The sequence below is a fragment of the Pseudonaja textilis genome, chromosome 5, assembly GCF_049901715.1.
Source record: "Pseudonaja textilis isolate UNSWEBS1 chromosome 5, rPseTex1.2, whole genome shotgun sequence".
Lineage (NCBI taxonomy): Eukaryota > Metazoa > Chordata > Lepidosauria > Squamata > Elapidae > Pseudonaja > Pseudonaja textilis.
The window spans coordinates 56518029-56537914 of NC_141994.1; the positions used below are offsets into that span (position 1 = coordinate 56518029).

General features: G+C 42.1%; 1 protein-coding gene across 1 annotated transcript in view; it reads left to right on the forward strand.

The window, feature by feature from the left end:
* Nucleotides 1–19886, forward strand: part of CREB3L2 (cAMP responsive element binding protein 3 like 2) — an 81354-nt gene that overhangs the window by 32381 nt on the left and 29087 nt on the right. Inside the window, exon 2 of the mRNA XM_026722687.2 lies at nucleotides 17600–17816. Coding sequence (XP_026578472.1) covers nucleotides 17600–17816 — 217 coding nt within the window. The remainder of the gene's footprint in view (nucleotides 1–17599; nucleotides 17817–19886) is intronic.

The window sequence follows — 19886 nt, forward strand, 5'->3', positions numbered from 1 at the left end:
AGGGTTCCAGGAGAGATTCTATACCAGACCGGGCCCCACCCGCAGGACTAGCCAAGCTTTGGTATGTCCCAACCTGGACGCTCGAGACAGCTCTATGGAAAAGGGGCGTTGGTTCTTACCTGATACGCTTCTTTTCATGGAGCTGTCGAGAGCGTCCAGCCCCACCCGTAGGCCGTCTGGTGGGAAACCTGGCTGTTCGACCGAGCAATCTAATATATTTTTTTCCTGAGTGTGATGAGAACAGGACTTTCCTTCTCGTCTGTGCAAAAACCTGGGGAGCGTTCGAGGACCACGTGACGGTGAGGGGGCGTTCCTCAATTTCAAGCTCAGCCTGGAAGAGCCGAGACGAGCTCCTCCCAACCTGGACGCTCTCGACAGCTCCATGAAAAGAAGCGTATCAGGTAAGAACCAACGCCCCATTTCAAATGGTCAAAAATGGTAACTGCTTCCCAGGTTTGAAAGTTTTCTCAATCCATTGCTATTAATGGTTCCAAAATCTTGCAGCTGCAGCCCTTAAATATACAGAGCAGAGACGGTTTTTGCATTACATTTCTGGCTTTAGAACAGCTGTTGCCTTTCTACTATTTCTAATACTTTTCAAGCAGAGTTGCAGCAGATCTGGACACTGGAGTATCCACTGCTTTAGAGTAAATACAGGCAGTCCTTGACCTATAACCGTTCATTTAGTGACCATTCAAAGTTACAACAGCACTGACAAAAGTGACTTATGACAGTTTTTCACAGTTAACAACCTTTGCAGCATCTCCATGATCATGGGATCAAAATCATGGGATCATGGGATCATATGCTTGGCAACTGACTCATACTTATGAATGTTGCTGCATCCCAAGGGGGTCATGTGATCACTTTTTGCAACCTTCTGACAAGCAAAGTACACGGGGAAGCCAGATTCACTTTACTAACTTATCAACTGCAGTGATTCACTTAAATGTGGTAAGAAAGGTCGTAAAATAGGGCAAAACTCACTCAACAAATGTCTCGCTTAACAACAGAAATGTTGGGCTCAGTTGTGGTTGTAAGTCGAGGACAAGCCATATTACATTTAGATTTTAATTTTATTGTTAGTGAACAGAAGACTACACCCTAGTTTTGTGGGATTTACAATTCCCAAAATTACCAGCCTGTTGTTCAGACATCTGGAACGTGCCCTGAAAAGTCTGATAAATTTCCGGTCTTTTGGAATTAACTCTGTTTAATTAAATTTGTTTCCTCACCATAGATCAATATATATAGTTGTGTCACTATGATCAGTAATATTCCGAGAAGCAGTTTCTCAACTGGAGATCTTGTCATTTAAGGTCTGGACAACTGTATTCCTGGAAATAATAGGATAATTTTGTTCTGCAAATACTATCCCCATGCCAACAAGCTCTAGTTAAACAACGTACCTTTCATTTATACTAGGACAAACTCTAAGTTGCGTCATAGTGTGTAAACTTTTCAGCAAGCAAAATTGCTGGTTTTTAGGTCAAATATGTCACGACTAAGCCAGGAGGTCACCCAGCTCTTTTGTGTTTCATTCTAGTTCTGTTTGGAAACCTTCCTGAAGACAGCTGAATGCATTTTACCTTGAGTACATGATTTGAGAGAGACAGCTATTTTTGTTTTAGCATTTTCTAGTTTTGTATCCACATCCAAGTGGTGGCATGTTCAATCCCTTAATCTCAGCCAGCATAGTTGTTTGAAAATGCCATGTTGAAATGATGGAAATTTGAAATCCAGCATGTCTGTTGGGAAAGACTACATTTAGTATACTGTGCATGTACAGATAGTTCTTGACTTACGACCACAATTGAGCCCAAAATTTCTGTTAAGTGAGTTTTGCCCCACTTTTCGACCTTTCTCTCCTCAGTTGTTAAGTTAATTGCTGCAGTTGGTAAGTTAGTAACCCGATTGTTAAGTGAATCTGTCTTCCTCATTGACTTTGCTTGTCAGAAGGTTGCAGAAGGTGACCACATGACCTTGGGACACAGCAATAGTCATAAGTATGAACCAATTGCCAAGCATCTGAATTTTGATCACATGACCATGGGGATGCTACAAAGATTGTAACTGTGAAAAATGGTCATGAGTCACATTTTTCAGTGCAGTTGTAACCTTGAACAGTCATTAAACGAACTGTTGTATGTCAAGGACTATCTATACAGTGCACTAGGAGGGAATAGAATCATTGTTGGGTAGCCAAGCTTAAAAGAGATCAAATTTTAGAGGTTTCCTACTTAAAGAAAACCATTCATGCTCCCCTTTTTTGTGGTAGTCAAAACATTTCTCAAAGTTATCACTCTTTATTCTATTCCTTGAAGTTGTATTGACTGTAAGGTTTTTTGTAATACTATTTTGTTTTTCACACTCTCTAGCTTTGATGTTTTTAATTGAATATATATAGCTGTTTTAATGGAATTCAAAATAGTTTAGTAATGTCTTTGCTGTGGTATTTTATTATCAGAGCTCTTCTTTGCTTTTTGTACCATCTATTCCCAACCAATACAGTATCTTTGATCTTAATTAATATGCCAGTTCTACAACTCCTCTTCAATATTGCTTTGTTATTTTGCCATCTGTACAATAATGAAGTTGCAATATGGTACACATTTGTCTGGGAATAAGTTGTTGAAGTCACTGGATTTTTTTTGAATAAATATGCCTGGGGTTTTTTACTGCATTGATTACATGAAGAAACATCACAACACTTATTCCTGAAGGGATACTCAGCTACTCTTGCTATGTTACTTAGTTCTGCATGATTCATTTCTCTCTCTTTTTCCTCTAACTCTATTCCCTTGCAGCTCTTGTGGGAGGAAGGTTGGTGATGCCTGGAATTCCACCAGAGTGAAATAGCCAATTACTTTAGGCAGTTAGTTTTCACTCATTACTTAGCTAGAACTCTGTGTGTATACATAAAAACAATGTTCAAAAACATTTTTTCAGTGGACGATACCTGAATTGCAATGTAAAATGTTCATTTAAGAAAACCTGTAAGGTCAAGGAATTTGGTGAAGCAGAACCCTGGCAGTCCAGAATTTTGGTTTGGCCATCAAAGGCTGTTTAAAATTATGGATAGCCAATTCAACAGGTAGGAGATGTATTCAAAATTTGAGGAGGCTACTTGCTGAACTTGCTTCAAGTTAAAGAAATCAGAGACACCATGGTGCGTTGATTAAGCTGTTGGACCAGAAGCAGGAGGAACCTAGTTCAAGTCTACCTTCAGCCACTGGGTGACTAGTAGTTCTTTCCTAGGTCAACTCTCTCTCACAGAGTTGTTATCTGGAAAAAAATTAAAGGAGTAATTTAGTTTATGTAATGAGCAGTATGGACCCTGGCCTTGTCATGTGCAGACTGTGTAACTTTCCAGGATGTTTCTTTTTTGAGCAAAACCTAGTTCTTGAAGCAAATTGCTTGTAATACTGGACAGTGATTGTGGCTCCTTCTACCAAATGAACAACCCATCTCATAAAGCAGCAACTGAGCTTCTTGCCAATCAAAGTGAAACTTTTGGCCTTCATAGGATCTCCTTCCAATTTATGGTACCCCTGGATGGATTGAGTTTTTGTTTCAGAGTCATAATATGGAAAGGAGTTTCGCCTGTTATATATTCTATTATGTATTGTATTTATATACAAATCTTCTCCCAATTCTTTAATCTTTTCCAAAGGAATTTGCTATATTCACCCCTTTTCCCCCCATTTCTGGTTCCAACAGCTTGGATACCCTTCAACAACTGACCTTCCTCCATTTCATATCTTTGTGTAAAATTCTGCGAACATCAGATGGTGCTGATACTTTCCAAACACATTTTTAAAAAAGTTATATGGCAGTCCTTCATGACAGTGTCCTTGAGCCAGGCAATATTTTCTGGGTTAGTGGACAGTGCAAAAAAAATGGAGGACCTTCTTTCCTTAAGTTGGGCAACTCAAGTTTCTGACTTCCCAATTTGATATTTTCTGATCTCTGAAAACATCCTGCAGATACCAATAGTAAAGGATGCTTTACAACCTTTCCATGACAAAAAGAGATAATGAATCTCTGGTGTTTAGTACCTTTTTTCATTTTTAAAAACCTAGAATTTTATTTTCTTTGCTCCTCAAAGCAAAGAAAACAATGTTAACTTATAATTAGCACATTGTTTGAAGACTTGAAAGATTAGCTTCAGAACATTATACAAGAGGCTGACCAATACATTTTTTTCAACAAATGGAAAGAACTTCTGGTTTAGATCCTGTCCTTCATTTCTGGAGTCAGGAGGTCCTCTGAAGCCTTTGCTTAACTCTCTTACGTTGTGTGTATGTGTCCCTTCATGTCAGTTTTTGACTCTTGGTGACTCATGCAGTTTTCTTGACAACATTTTTGGAAATGGTTTGCCATGCCTGCTTCTTCCTAGGGCTAACAGAGAAGGACTGGCTCAAGGGCACCACACTGGTTTCATGCACAAGGCAGGATTAGAATTCAGTCTCCCATTTATAGCCTGGTGCCTTAATCTTATGATGTATCATTGCCCATTTTCCAGTAAAAGTTGGCTGCGATGTGTGTTCGCATAATACCTACAGTTAAGTGAATGGTATTGTATTAGGTCAGTGGTTCTCAACCTTTTCTCCATCACAGACCCCCTTTAAATGCCTTTTGTGGCCATGCACCATGGCCACTGACCCCCTAGACGTAACTCAAGATCTAAATCATAACATTTCTTCAAGCCTTCACAGACCCCCTGTGATGACAACATGGACTCCCAGGGATCTGCAGACCACAGGTTGAGGACCACTGTATTAGGTCAGGCATCACACTGAACCATAACCACACTACAATAGCTTCTTTACACAACATACTAAAGAAAAAAATGTCCTTCGAATTGCACTTGATTCCTGATGAGATTTGAAACTCATTCATAGCATTGGAAGTAGCCACAGCCTTCTTCTACTATTATTATTACTATTTACTTCCCACTCTGAATTATAGTTCTGGAATTCCTGAATGATCTTTAATCCAAGTACTAAGCAGGACTAGCCCAACTTAAGACTCCCATCCTGACTTCAACTGTCCATTAAATAACAGTAAGACTGGTTTGACTGTGAAGTATAAAGTCAGGATATTAACAGTGCTTCTTATCCTGTACTATATTTGCATGAACATGTTGAAATCTCTATATTTTCTGTCAGTATGAAAAAGAAATGTCTAGGACACATCAGTAAGCAACTAATAAACCAGGATCCAGGTTCAGTATTAACCACAATCTAGCATTCATAAGCAGTGATTTTACATTGTGGTATCTTTCTTCCTTGGGGTTGATTTACACTTCACATGGAGTTAACGTCAAGCCATGGCTTAATGTTACTTATGTGCAAATGAGTTCATTGAATTTCCTAGTAATGACGTTAAGTGTTTCAATTAAAGCACAGAATGGAAGTAGATGGTGTCTCTGTCCTCCACTGGCTATTTCTCCCTAGCTGCTGGTTCTGTACTGATTTTGCTTTTGTTACCAAAATGACTTCTGGGGTGCTCTAAACTGGTCTGGAGACTTCAGGCTGCAAAGTCAAGCACAGAGGGTGTGGGCCCTGCTCTGCTCTACAGCAGTTTTTGCAATCAGACATAAATAGCCCTTTATGCCAGAAGCAGGCTCAGAGAAAGAAATGTTTTGTCTGGAAGGCATGGTATGTGGCTGGAGCTAAGGAGCTGCTGCTGGAGGCTCCAGTTGGTACACAGCCAAGTGTACTACTTTCTAATGTCGCTCTTTCCCTGCCATTCAGTCTCCTGCTCTTCTAAAGGTTGGTCTTTCTTTTTCTCTACACAAAACAAATGGATTGAGTGCACAGGAGGCAAAGCCTAATCTAGTTTTTAAACAGTTTCTCATCTCAAATTCATAGCAATGTTAAGGTGGTGAATTCCAATGTGTTATTGGGGTGGGTACTTGGGATGTAGCAATGTTCAAATGTTCTCACCTTCTTTGTTAGGTTTCTTAATTCTTAATTTTCATTTTTTTACTCTCCGTTCTTTTCCAAGACTTTGTACCCCTCACATCCCAGACATAAACTGTTTCAACTCTTTCACTCAAAACGATGCTACAGAGCACTGCACACCAGAACAACCAGACACAAGAAGTTCCCCCCCACGAAAGCCTCACTCTGCTAAACAAATAATTCCCTCAACACTGTTCAACTATTACAAAGTCTGCACTACTATTACTATTAATCTTCTCATCACTCCTTATCACCCATCCTTTACCACTTGTGATTGTATGACTGTAACTTTGTCGCTTGTATCCTTACAATTTATATTGACTGTTTCCTAGTATGATTTCATTGCTTATTGTACCCTATGACTATCATTAAATGTTGTACATTATGATACTTGATGAATGTATCTTTTCTTTTATGTGTACTGAGAGTATTTGCACCAAGACAAATTCCTTGTGTGTCCAACCACACTTAGCCAGTAAAGAATTCTATCTTTTTACTTCTTCTGACTAAGGCAGGGGTGTCAAATTCAATATAATTGAAGGTTGTATTTCACCTTGGGGATGGGGATGGGGGCCAGGGTGGTCGTGGCCACATGCGGCCCTCCCGAGCTTCATTTTTGCTGGGCTGGTCATGGGCTGGTCCTTCACTGTTTCCAATGCGGATCTAAGCACTCTGCAGGCCGGATGCAGCCCATGGGCCTTGAGTTTGACACGCCTGGCCTAAAGGGGATCATTTTGACTGGTAGAGACAATCAGACAATTAGATCCTTTTTTCTTATCTTATTCTAGGAGGTTCAATCAATGCCATCACTGTTTACTCCTTCTGGGTATGAGGTGTACAAGTGTCTCAATGGCTGATGGACTATATTTCAAAGAAAGTGGTTGGGGCCAGGAGAGAAATTAAGTTCAATTTCATTTATATTTAATAAAAACATTAAATCTAGTTAATACAGTGTTACTATTTTCCCCAGTTAGCCATTTTAAAGGTTTTCTTTCATATCAAAAGTAGAATTTTGTATCAACATCTGAAAGTCTTCAGAGCAGAGGTGGTATTCAGCAGGTTCTGACCAGTTCTGGAGAACTGACCAATTTCGGGTAGCGGAAATTGTGAGTCATTTGGAAAACCGGCAAATACCACCTCTGACTGGCCTTGCCCCCATCTATTATCTGCCTCCCAAGTCCCACTGATCGGCTGGGTCTTCTTTTGTTGCACTGCACAAGAGAACAGAGCTGGAAAGCAGGTTAGTGGGGTGGGGAGGGAATGGGGATTTTGCAGTATCTTTCCCTTACCACACCCACAAAGTCACGCCCACAGAACTGGCAATAAAAAAATTTGAATCCCACCATTGCTTCAGAGGCCTCCTGCAAAGCCTTTAAGGGTTTCATGCCTTTTCAGATTGTAAACTTGACTGGATTGTATAAATTGGATGTTTTGATAATAGGAAAGTTTAATTCAGAGGTTCACAGCTGGCAGTTGTGGTTTAAAATGACCTGGACTTTAGCTGGTGATTTTGTGTAAATAGTGGCTTGAGGTCATCCAGACCTCCTGCTGTGATATTATTCTGAAATTCTGGAATTTGTTCAGTGCTTTTACCTTTAATGACACTTGCAAACTGGATATGGAGGCATTTATCATCCTCTTACCTTTACTTTATAAAGGCCATACATCTATCTAGTTCATGGTTCATTTGAATCGTGCATTTGCATCAGCAATTGCACGTACCATATACCTTTTGCTTTTTCCCTGGAAAGAGGGGGGCTGTTAATACTCCCTGATCAATATCCTCAGTGAACATGTCAGGGGAATAGGCTGCAGCATCACTCTTACAAGTCATATTTTTCGACGTTTATCTGTCCAGTGAATATAGAGATGGGTAGAAAGGAATACTTGGAGAAACATTCTGATTTTCTTCTCAGGATGCAAAGTTGCTTTACATCTGCTGTAGAAACAGCTTTGAAAAATAACTCCAAGATGCCAACATTTCAAGATTCCGAAATTGAACTTCAGTAGAATATTAATGAAAATTAGACAAAACTTCGTTGTGTGCTGGGCATGAGGACTCCGAACCAAGAGAATTAGATCTCCCCATCGCTATGTGAGCGATATTTTTTCAATCTGTTCCTATCTCGGGAGATTTCCCATTTGTGTTGGTTTTTAAAAAGGTTTCACAGATGTTAAACACCAAAGGGCAGTTTCAGGGTTAATTTTAGCTAAATTCTGATTACCATAGCACTTCTTTTAGAACACTGAGATGCCTGTTTTTCATTTGGCTTCTTATCTGGAAAAGCAGATTTTAAAATATTTTCCCAAAGCAATATTTAAATTAAAAATAAATAATGTGTATTATTTTAACATAAAACATTTTTAGGATTTATTCCCCTGCACAGGAGAGTAAGGCTAGAGAGAAAATCCAGCTGAGATGGCTTTGAAGGGGGGTGGTCTTCTCTTTTCTTTTGCAGGGACCCTTCTCCCAGGGCATTTATTTGTAATTCCTGGGGTTGGAGTGGGGGAAGAGGAGGATTTAGACAGCTGAATTTAATTTAAACAGTTTTAGAATTTGCAAGGTAGTACAATTAAAGATTAGCATGTTGCTGATGAGGAGTCCTCCTTTTTCTAGCATTAGGATATGCCTATAAATTTGAAATACATATGAACCTTATGCTCATGTTTTATATTCTAGTTCCCTCTTTCTCTCTTCTCAAGCACAGTCCATTTTAGATTTCCCACATTAAATAATCACACATTTCCATTATGCTTTAACTTGGAAAATCCAATCCTTCTAAAAAACTAAGATTTGAAATTATGAATTGAAGCTAATTTCCCAGTCCAAATTGAAATCCAAGCTTTTAAGGAAAACATGACTCCATTTTTAAGCCCTCTAATTGCTGACAGTTTTAGCCTGGCCCCCAATTAAATGTAGTTAATAATTTGCCAGTTTAGCAGATCAACACAAATATAAAGCTAAAAATAATATTTCAACTGCTGTGTACTTTAATTGTCCCAGAATAGGATGCAGTAGCAAATATGTTCATAATTCATTATGTAGACTATTCCAAAATATAGTGTTTGTTTTAAATGAATATTCTCAGATATTATTGTGATTGAAGCAGTGCACGCTCATCTACTATTACTTACCTACCACTGGGCTATTAGAGAAAACTACTGCTACCTATTGTTCGATAACTCTTAGTATCTGTCCAAAGGTTTCAGTTACTTTCCTGTTGTAAGTCTATTCCAATTGAAAATTTTATGTAATGAAAATTAGATGCTCCATTGTTATTTCTGCTATGAGTGTCTTAATTTGGCACTTGTATAGCTCCATTGTGAACTTTTGTTCCCAAATTCTCTATGGCACCTGATTGGCATAGAAATAGTCCAGACCTTAGTATTCTGTTTGCATTTTAAGAAAGTTGCCTTTATATACATGAACAATAACATAAAGAGGAAAAATAAGATAGGGCAACTATGAAAACAGAGTTTCCACTGTATTATTAATCAACAGTAATAGAAATCTGACTAGAATCATTTTTCTGCAGATAAATAGTTGAAATATATCCACCTTTATCAAATGTTTACTATTAACATCAGCAATATACAATCTAGCCCAGGGGTGGGATTCTACTGGTTTGGACTGGTTCTATAGAACCTGTTGTTATGATTCAACTATTCAGTTATTACAAAGTCTGCGCTACTACTACTGTTAATCTTCTCATCACTCCTTATCACCCATCCCCTCTCACTTGTGATTGTAGGACTGTAACTTTGTCGCTTGTATCCTTACGATTTATATTGACTGTTTCCTAGTATGATTCGATTGTTGATTGTGCCCTATGACTATCATTAAGTGTTGTACACTATGATTCTTGATTCTTAATGAATGTAAGAATGTAAGAATTTCTGTTATGTACACTGAGAGCATTTGCACCAAGACAAATTCCTTGTGTGCCCAACCACACTTGACCACTTGACCCCCCAGGAGGTTTCCCCGTGGCCCAGAAAGCCCCCCAAAATGAGCTTTATTGCTGCCACAAAAAAAAGAAAGAAAAAGCCACACACACCCAGTCCATGGCCCCGCCCACCTAGCCATGCCACCTAGCCATGCCACCTAGCCACGCCCACAGAACTGGTTGTTACAAAATTTGAATCTCACTCCTGATCTAGCCAATAACTGTTCAGATGGAAGAGTTGAGGCATAATGATAGGGAACTTGAATAAGCCATAGTGCCTCTTTTACACAGAGTGCGAAGTTAAGGCATGTTTTGCAGGATCGGGTCTTAAGTATTTAATTTATGATGTTGAGTAAAGGTTGTATATGTGGGGCCTTTGGTGCTCTCTGACAATGGTTGTTTTCTTGCAGATTTATTTCATTAACCACACTAGGTAACATCATCACTGCTAGTAGGGAGTGGGGTTTGCTATCATTTTATGTACTAGTCATTTTATGTATTTTATGTACCTGTCAGTGTTGGTAGGAGTAGTGGTTACTTGATTGGACTATTGTTTGCGTTTAGCTTTTTTGACAGTTCCTTGATTGGGGTATTGTTTACTTCTTGATTGTTGGTCTAATGTTAATTTTGGTGTTAATCTCTGCTCATCTATATGCAGCAATTATCTTGCCATTGTTGATATGTTTGTATTGTTTTTTTCTCCATGCCACAATGAGACAAAGATATCAGTGCTTATTACTGTTTTCTTGTGACTTTGAGAGATTTGGTGTTGTGTGTGTGAAAGAGAGAGGTGGATAGATGGATTAATTATGAACAGATCCTGAGACATGTTTAGGTTGTGATGTACAAAATCTGTTTGATTATTTATTTTGCATTCTATGCTAAACACAACAATGTGTTTTTCAACTCATTGCAAATTTGTGAGTTTGCATAAGTGCACTTACAGTAGTGTGCTCACAAAATGCTTCTTTCTGATTGCAGTTTCTTTTATTTCTTAAGCCACCTCCCAGACAGTAATGAACAAGTTCTGTATTGTTATCAAGAAAATTATATGGATATATTAATTATATCACTAAAAGATGAACTGGACTTTACTTTTAAGGGTGGTTCAGAGAGTAAGCCGCATAAATTATAGTCCAGGGCCCTGAGAAGCTGATAAATCCTCTTTCCATTTAAAAAAGCAGCATGGGACACAGCTACATTTAGCAGTTTAGAAATCATGAGACAGTAACTACCTTGGAACAAATGGGGCGTTGGTTCTTACCTGATACGCTTCTTTTCGTAGAGCTGTTGAGAGTGTCCAGGTTGGGAGGAGCTCCAGTCTCGGCTCTTCCAGGCTGAGCTTGAAAATTGAGGAACGCCCCTCACCGTCACATGGTCCTCGGGCACTCCCCAGGTTTTTGCACAGACGAGAAGGAAAGTCCTGTTCTCATCACACTCAGGAAAAAAATATATTAGATTGCTCGGTCGAACAGCCAGGTTTCCCACCAGACGGCCTCACGGGTGGGGCTGGACACTCTCAACAGCTCTACGAAAAGAAGCGTATCAGGTAAGAACCAACGCCCCTTTTCCATAGAGCTGTCTCAGTGTCCAGGTTGGGACATACCAAAGCTTGGCTAGTCCTGCGGGTGGGGCCCCGTCTGGAATAGAATCTCTCCTGGAACCCTGATGACCCGCTGGAAGGCATGCCCAACAGGAGAAAACCCTGGATGTTGGAATGTCTCAACAAGGGGCCTAAAGAGGAGGCGGAGCTATCCGGGAGGCAGTCCCGCCAAAGAGGCCAACAGGTGTGCACTGGGACCGGGATTCAAGAAACTGGGAAGATCGACCCGTGTTGGGAATTCCCCTGGGAGAACTCTGGGACAGAGAGAAGGAGGAGGCGCAGAGATCTGTGTGAGGCCCGGGAGCGCAAGAAGGGACCCGGCTAGCATTGAATGGGGTAGATGTGTTGCCGACCAGTTGCCCAGGGCAGGGTGAGGAGGACAAGAGTGCTCCTGGGGTAGGAGCCTGTTGCAAGCAGGGTTAAAGGTCGGAGTAGAGAAGGCCTTCTCGCACTCCTTCCTCTTTTTTTTTTTTTTTTTTTTTTAAAGGACAAGCGCCTGAGGGCGACTGCATTATCGAGAAGCGGAGCGAACCTCTCCCGGATCCCCGGGAGGGCTTCCTGGAAGAAGTACCTCCGGACCCATCCGGCTCCGCTCGGTAGGGAGATCTATAGGGAGAGGATCGGTAGTATCTGGCAAAGGAGGAGGAGTGAGAAGAACCCTGGCGAGGAGAGGGGGAGCCTCTGAAGTCGGACCTCCTAGAGAGGGAAGGAGGTACTGCGCTTTGTTCCGGGTCTCGGCCAGGAATGGGTCGAGAACCGGTCCAATAACTTCCCCCAGAGATGGGGGCTGTTGCTAGCTTAGTCTTGTTTTTAACGTCCGCTTGCCAGTGGCGGAGCCAGAGTAGACGGCGGCGGTAACCTGGGACGAAATGGCCCTGGTGGAGAACTTGCCGCCTGGAAGGTGGCGTCTGCAAAACTCGGCGCGGCCAGGATCTTGGCAATGTCCTGGTGCGCCCTGAGATTGGCTGTGGGGACATGCTGCTTGAGCTGCTGGAGCCACTTGATGGAAGACCTGGTGAAAACGCAGACGCGGCAGTGGAAGCCCTGACTGCCCAAGCGTCAGAGAGGTGAGCGCGGCACAGGGCCAGTTCAGCTCGCTTGTCCTCGGGCTGGAGAGCATCGAGTGAGTCGCTGGGAGTAGAGCGGGAAACCAGGCCCACCACGGGCTGCCCACGGGGAGGGTCGAGCAAGGTGGAGAACTGCGGTTCCAGGTTAAAAACCGCTTGTCCTGGGCGTTGGGGGGAGGGGGCCCGAGGAGGCCAGCTGCCTAGAAACCATGTCTGAGAATATGGGCGGGACAGGGATCACCTCAGTTTCCGCCACGGGCTGAGAGAAGAGAGAGTCGGGAGGAACCCCTGCCGCCGCTGGGTTGGGTGGGGAGGGGGTTCAGGCCCGAGGTGGTCCTGGCTTTGAACAGGAGGACCTAAATAGGTGCGGTTTAAAGAGCCCTAGAAACGCGGGCTGACCTGGAGGGAGGCCTCGTCCTCCGACATGTCCCCTTCTAGGGGACCTGTTCCCGAAAAGAGTTCACTGCCTATGAGGGACCTCATGTCAAGGTCCTGCTCGTCCCCAAAGAGGAAGGGTCCCGGGTTCTTGGGCCTCCATTCCTCCAACTCCAAAGGTAAGGTTAAGTCCTCTGGGGAGTTGCCTGACCATGCGAGGCCGCTGATCCTAGAGCCTCGGGGCCGTGGGCCGAGGAGCCAGACCGGCCAGCTGCTGCATCTGTTGCGCTACCCTTTGCCGGATGGCCAGCTCCATAGCCTGCATTAGGTTTTCGGGTATTTCCGCCATGGGGAGAGACTCCTCCGGGCGCAGTTCTACAACAGTGGTGGGCAAGGTGACCTCAGGGGCCTGTCCAGGCTGTGGGGAGAAGCAGAAGCAGGAGGGGGGAGGAGAGGAGGATGGGTGGAGGTTGATGGAACGGAAGGGTCCCGGGACACAGAGCTTGACTCCTGAGAGCGTCTGTCAATTTCCCTTTCGAGGGCCCTGTGTCGCCTGAGGGCATCCCTTTGGGAAGCTTTGGATGGTTCCTGTGCCTGTTTGCGCAGGTGGTGGGATTTGGCCTTGGCCTTCAGAGAAGTGCCACGAGAGGTATTGTCGTCTGCCATCTGGAGAGGAGAGAAAAAAGGAAAAAATTTTCTGGTTAATGCGAGGCGGTTAACGGGTCTGGGTACAGCCTAAGCAGAGGCTGGAACTCCCAGTGCTCGTGTTGCACCCCCTTTTTGTCAAGGCCACAGAATTGTTCTGTAACGTGTTGGGAAGTAGGGCCTAGCCGGGGCCAATCAGCCAGAATGAACGCCAAGCTGTCCCTGCCGGGCGAACCGGGAAGGGACATGGCAAGCAAATAACTCCTTAGTTGGGGGAGACTTAGGCAGAATTGCAAGGTATTTGAGCAGTCCCAGGATCTGCCCAGGAGTCAGGAAGCAATGCGGCCTACTGGTAGGCCTCTGAAAAAAAACCAATGACCCTGGGGCCGCAGGCAGAAGGGAATAATGTAAGCTGAAACCAGGTCTGGATGCGGCCTACGGGAGGCCGGGAATCCCAACGCACGTTCCACGCCCCCTTTTAGTAAAAAAATTTTTTTCTGTTTAAAATAGAGGTTTGGTACGAACCAGGGCCTAGCCAGAGGCCAATCAGCCAGAAAGGTGACGCCAGGCAGCTACCCTGCCGGACGGACCGGGGAAGGGGTGAGGGGGGCAGAGCTGCTACTTCGCCTGCTGGGGAAAAAGGCTGCAGGGCCAACAGACCCTATTTCTGCAGGAGGCCTGTTGGTAGAATAAAAGACAGGCTGAGACAAGGGAATCCCAGGCTGCCTAATAGTCAGTTAAGGCTGCGGCCTGTAAAGGGCCTCTAGTAATGGCGGACGGCCATGCGGCCACTCCCAAGATGGAGGCTCTTCCAGGACACACCCAAGATGGCGTCCATTCCAGGGCACACCCAAGATGGCGGCCGTTCAGGGCACACCCAAGATGGCGGCCGTTCCAGGACACACCCAAGATGGCGGCCGTTCCAGGGCACACCCAAGATGGCGGCCGTTCCAGGGCACACCCAAGATGGCGGATGCCACAGGGGGCCCAAGATGGAGGCCGCAAGTAACGGAGGCAGCCCCAGCGGTAAACTCCCAGGGAAGATTAGAGCCCTTGGGAGAACCAGGAAGCGTACCCTGGGCTAGAAGGCGTTCGGGGGGAACGGCGGCTAAGGCGAGGAGAGGCAGGCAGAAAGCGAGCGGCTCGCGCGGAGCGATTAGGCGGCAAACGAAGCTGGGGGAGCGCTCGGCGCTGCGTTTTCTCCCCTTAAAAAGCGGCTCGGATATTAAAAACACTCCCTGGGGAGTTCAAACCTGAGTTCCTGCGCTGCCTGCCGGTGATCCACGTGGCGATGAGAGAAGAGGCCTAGAATGTTGAACGACCGGAGCAAGGGAAAAACAGCCTGTTAGCCACGAGGCTGAGCAAAAACTGGGAGTGCCCGAGGACCATGTGACGGTGAGGGGCGTTCCTCAATTTTCAAGCTCAGCCTGGAAGAGCGAGACTGGAGCTCCTCCCAACCTGGACACTCGAGACAGCTCTATGGAAAAATGCACAATTACCAATGAGTTTATTATCAACATAACAAATGTAATGTGTTGCTATTGTAGACTGTCTTAATGGTTTCTTATGAGTATAGGCATGCAACAGTGTGGAAGAAACTGTCATTTGTGCTTGGTTTTCACATAAAGTAAGCTACTCTAGGCTATTGTGATAAGTGTGTTTTCTTTGTGGAACACTCAGTCCAGAAAATACTGGAAAAACATATTTTTTCCTACAGCTGAAGATGATGACAGTGCCTCTGAAAATATATGTGCTTTGACAACAAATCATACAGGGCTGTGCATCCCTTAGTTAGATGACATATGCGTATTCATTCTTTTTTATTTCCCTCCAAACTTTTTTTGGCAGTGTTGAAAATTGCTTCATGTTGTTGCAATTAAAATAATACTTTTAGCATTTGTCACAGGGTTTTCCTGAGTCTATTTTGCAATATTTGTATTTCAACTGAATTTAATAGTTACTTTAAAAGTATCCGGAGTTCATCTAGAGCAGGGGTCCCCAACCACCGGGCCGAGGACCTGTACCGGTCCATGTAACCTTTCCTAATGGGGCACCGGTTTGCTGGGTGCCGCCATCTTGTTTGATGAGAAAGTGCTTCCGGGTGAGCTTTTCCGGTTGGAAAGCGGTGTTTTGGTCCCAAAGGAATCCTTGCGCCTTAGTTTCATCGAGGGGGGGGGGCTTCGAATGAAACTAAGGCGTGAGGATTCTTTCAGCACCCAAGGCAAGGCGATCCGAGCGACCGTCCCAAAGCCGTCCCAAAGCGAAGCCCATCGACAAAGGTACAAAGGAGGAGTTGAAGGTGGTGTGGAGAAGCGGGGGACGGCTGGCTGGCTGGTTGCTTGGCTCGCCTTGCCTTGTCCTGCGTGCTGATGCCGGTACCGGGCCGCAGATCATTTTGTGATGCCGGTACCGGGCCGTGGCACAAAAAAGATTGGGGGCCGTTGATCTAGAGCATTTCTCTTATACAATCATTTCTGCTGTTTTCTGCAAACTCCAATGAAAATGGCTGCTTCATTGTTGAACAATTCTTGCTTTTAGGGAACTTTTCTTTATATTTTGACAAAACCTGCTTCCTTACATTTCCTTTCTAGTTCTCCTCACCAAAATAAAGAAAATAACCATTTTATTATTGTCTTGGGAAAAAGTTACAGCCATGTACTCTCAATAATAAACAATCCTTTAGGACATAGTTGCAGTCATAGGCAGGCAAATATGCACACATGTTAGTGATGTGTTTAGAAATTAAATAGAGAATATATACTAGTGCCTGTGAACCAGTCTAACATAAAGCTGAAAAAAATACTGTAGAGTTTGGCATGCGGGTATAAGATAATGGAATTGCATATGTTTGAAAACTACCCAGGTTCCAGTTTCTACAAAATAGACTGAATTGCAAAACAAGAAAGTCTGGATGTTCTCTTCTCCCCTAAACTGCTAGAACTTGACTCTTCCCATAAATTGTCTTATAAATTGATAAAGTGAAGTACATCACTGAACATCTTGTGAACACATATTTTCAGTTGCTCATAAGATGTGATGATTTTTGGCATTAAATGTTTTTAAGTGGATGCAAGTATAAGTCCAAAGTACGCAGATAGGGAATGGAATTGAGAAAAATGTAATTATAAAATAGCATTGCCTGCTCCTGGTAAATGGGCCTTTAATGTCTATGTTTAGAAATCCTTCTAAATATCTATGAAATTATTGGGATGGGCATATTTGGTATGGCCATAGTGTTCAAAAAAGGAAAAGTCCTGCGTGAATCATGATGATAACGTACTTGAATACATAATATATACTGGGTCTGTTTGTAGCTTACTGAATAGGCTACCATGAGTCCATTGTCTCCTACGTGGCTTTAAGTTAATGAGCTATAAATATAAGCTAATATGTTATAAATATTGTATGATCAGGCTAAATCAAAAATTATGGTTTCAAATTGGTAAATTAATATTGTTGTAGTTCCCTTTAGGTTTCAGTGGAATGAGGTGGGATTGATTTCACCCTTATTGTTGTTGTACACTCAAAAGAGCCCCATGATTGAAAGTGGATTGTGCTCACATTATGAGCTTCAGGTTGATTATGAAGAGTAGGGAAAGTGTCTTCCTACCCATGAACTTCCTTTGTAGATCTGATGTTGTACAATAATTGTTGTATTCCTAAACATGCAGTAAGAACAAGGGCATGATGAAATTGAAGCTATTTTACAATAGCTTTTTATTGTACAATAATTGTTATATTCCTAAACATGCAGTAAGAACAAGGGCATGATGAAATTGAAGCTATTTTATGACAGTTAATGAGAAGATGGAACTGAAAAATCCCCCAGGTAGAAGATCTGGTATTGAGGGCTCCTTCAATTAGAGGGTGATTAATGCTGATTCTGTTATTTTTTCCATTGTTTTTCATTTTTGTTTTCCATTGGGTGGAACCAATGTAAAATATGACATAAGGTTTTTATTAAATTCATTCTGTTCTTTCCCTTTCTTACAGCCCTTCACAGAACTCCTTGATGACTTTTCCCAGGATGTTTTGGGGCAGCTTTTGAACGATCCTTTCCTGTCTGAGAAAAATGAGATGATGGAAGTGGAGTTATCGCCAGTTTCTCCAGCTCCTCTCATCCAGGCAGAGCATAGCTATTCCCTTTGTGGGGACTCTCGGCCCCAGTCTCCACTGACCCATATTTCAGCTGATGACAATTTCAATGAAGGTAAAAGAGTGTAATGAATTTTGCTTACCAACTTCTAGAAATAACACTCTCTCTCCTTGAGGTGTAACCTGTCTAGAATCTTGGAAGTAGGCAATGGGATATGAATAACTTAGAATTTCAGACGTTTCCAAAGGGTTGTCAGGAAAAAAAATTAATTAAAAAAATTGGTTACTGTTCTGTTGGCTTATGATCAACTGGCAGCCTCTTTGGAGACCTAAGGTGGGACAGTAGGTTTGAGTATTTTGAAAAAGTGAAGCTATATTCAGTTTGTATAATTGTAAATAAACTCAAATATTGCAAACTGCCATTAGCCTCTGGTGAACATAACTGCAGAAAAGGGGACCCCTTTTTATTTATTTTAGAAACCTGCTTGATTCCAAAATGATTCTGGGCAGCAAAGAGAGGTGGAATATTTATTTCGTCTGACCATTGTTCTGGTTGTGGCAATATATGCTGCTAAAATCATTTTGATATGCATTTATTTATTTGGACGTTGCTTAACCCCCTGCAAACAAATTAAATCACACATTTCTAAAAGCTATTATTATTATTACCATTTTCAAGTGATAATTCATGACATGTTTTTTTTTTCTTGAATAAGTAAAAATATGTGAGAGTATTTTTTTTTAAATATACGAATTCATAATCTTGGCAAATGTAGAAGGTCTTAAGTGAAGACCTAAATGTAGAAAGGGAATTAAAGCATATCTTTTTTATGGAAGAAAATCTACAACTTGAAAGTATTCATGTTCCAGACAATCAATCCTCCTGGCCCTGTGTCATTTCCATTTCCTAATTGCTCTCACATTATTTTTTTTCATAGGGAGAGGGCAGTACATATTCACAAAATGGCTGCCATCTTAAGGATGGCTGATCATAATCTGCCCATTGATGAAGACAAACTAGAGAGATTGCTCCCTGCCACTCCTATTACCTCAGGTGATCTCTGACATTTTTCTGGGCAATTGGACATACTTCAAATGAAGTATAGAGCTATTATTTTTATTTCGTAAAGAATGTTACGAAGCCTGTGCAGAAGTCCAGAGCATTCTTGTTATGCAAGACTGCTTTGCTTTCCAGCATGAGAGCTTTTGTTTCATTTTTTTTCAAAACTGAAAATCACCAAAGAAATTGCAACCAGGTGGACTTGGGAGTTCACCAGGATGCTGTGGCCTGTCTGTTCCTCTTATTATTGATCAGTTATAATTATTATTTTTCTATTGAAAATAGACAATTATATCCAAGATCTTAGGGAACCCAAGACTTTAGAGTTACTCATACTTCTGGTGAATCATTGATGATTTTTTTAAATGTTCTAAGCGCTGATGCCTGCTTATCAAGCCTGCTGAGATATAATTGGATAAGAGTTGGAATAAAACAATACCATTTTTCCCTTCCTCCTTCGTATAGTTTCAGTTTCTCTCACATACTGAGATTTCCCCTTTAAAAGAAAATAGTGGTTGGAAACAGAATCTTAATTCATATTTCAGTGGAGTCTAGTTGTTTTTTGATAGCAAATTTCTTGACAGGTATAAGCAATCCAAGTCAAGCTTTAGGCCAGACTGAGATTTTGTCAAGGGAAAGTTGCCAAGATCACTGTCACAGTATACAAAAATTAAAGTGAATATGCATGACACCATTTCCCTTATTCCCAAGGGCTCTTTAACCAAAATGTGAAGCTTTTCTAAAGTTAAGAATGTCACACAGATGTATTTCATTCTGGTTAGCATGAACTGGAATTTGAAACCAAGGAATTAGTCAGAAAGTAAATTACTGACTATTGCATCATTCTGTGGTGATGTGTTTAAGAAAAGAATCCTCTATTAAATATACTGTATTTTTGTCAGACCCTGAAATCTGTATCATGGATATATTATATCAGCATTACTAGAATTCATTTAAGGTTATACCACTTTCATGTTACTCTGTAAAGTTTACTTTGCTAACGTTTATTTGAATATATGAAGGGAACCCCATCTTTCATATGAATTGCTTTTGTTGTAAAAAGCACTCCAGATATTTTATTAAATTAGAAATAAGATTTTTCTCACTCACTGTGCTTGGTTTTTC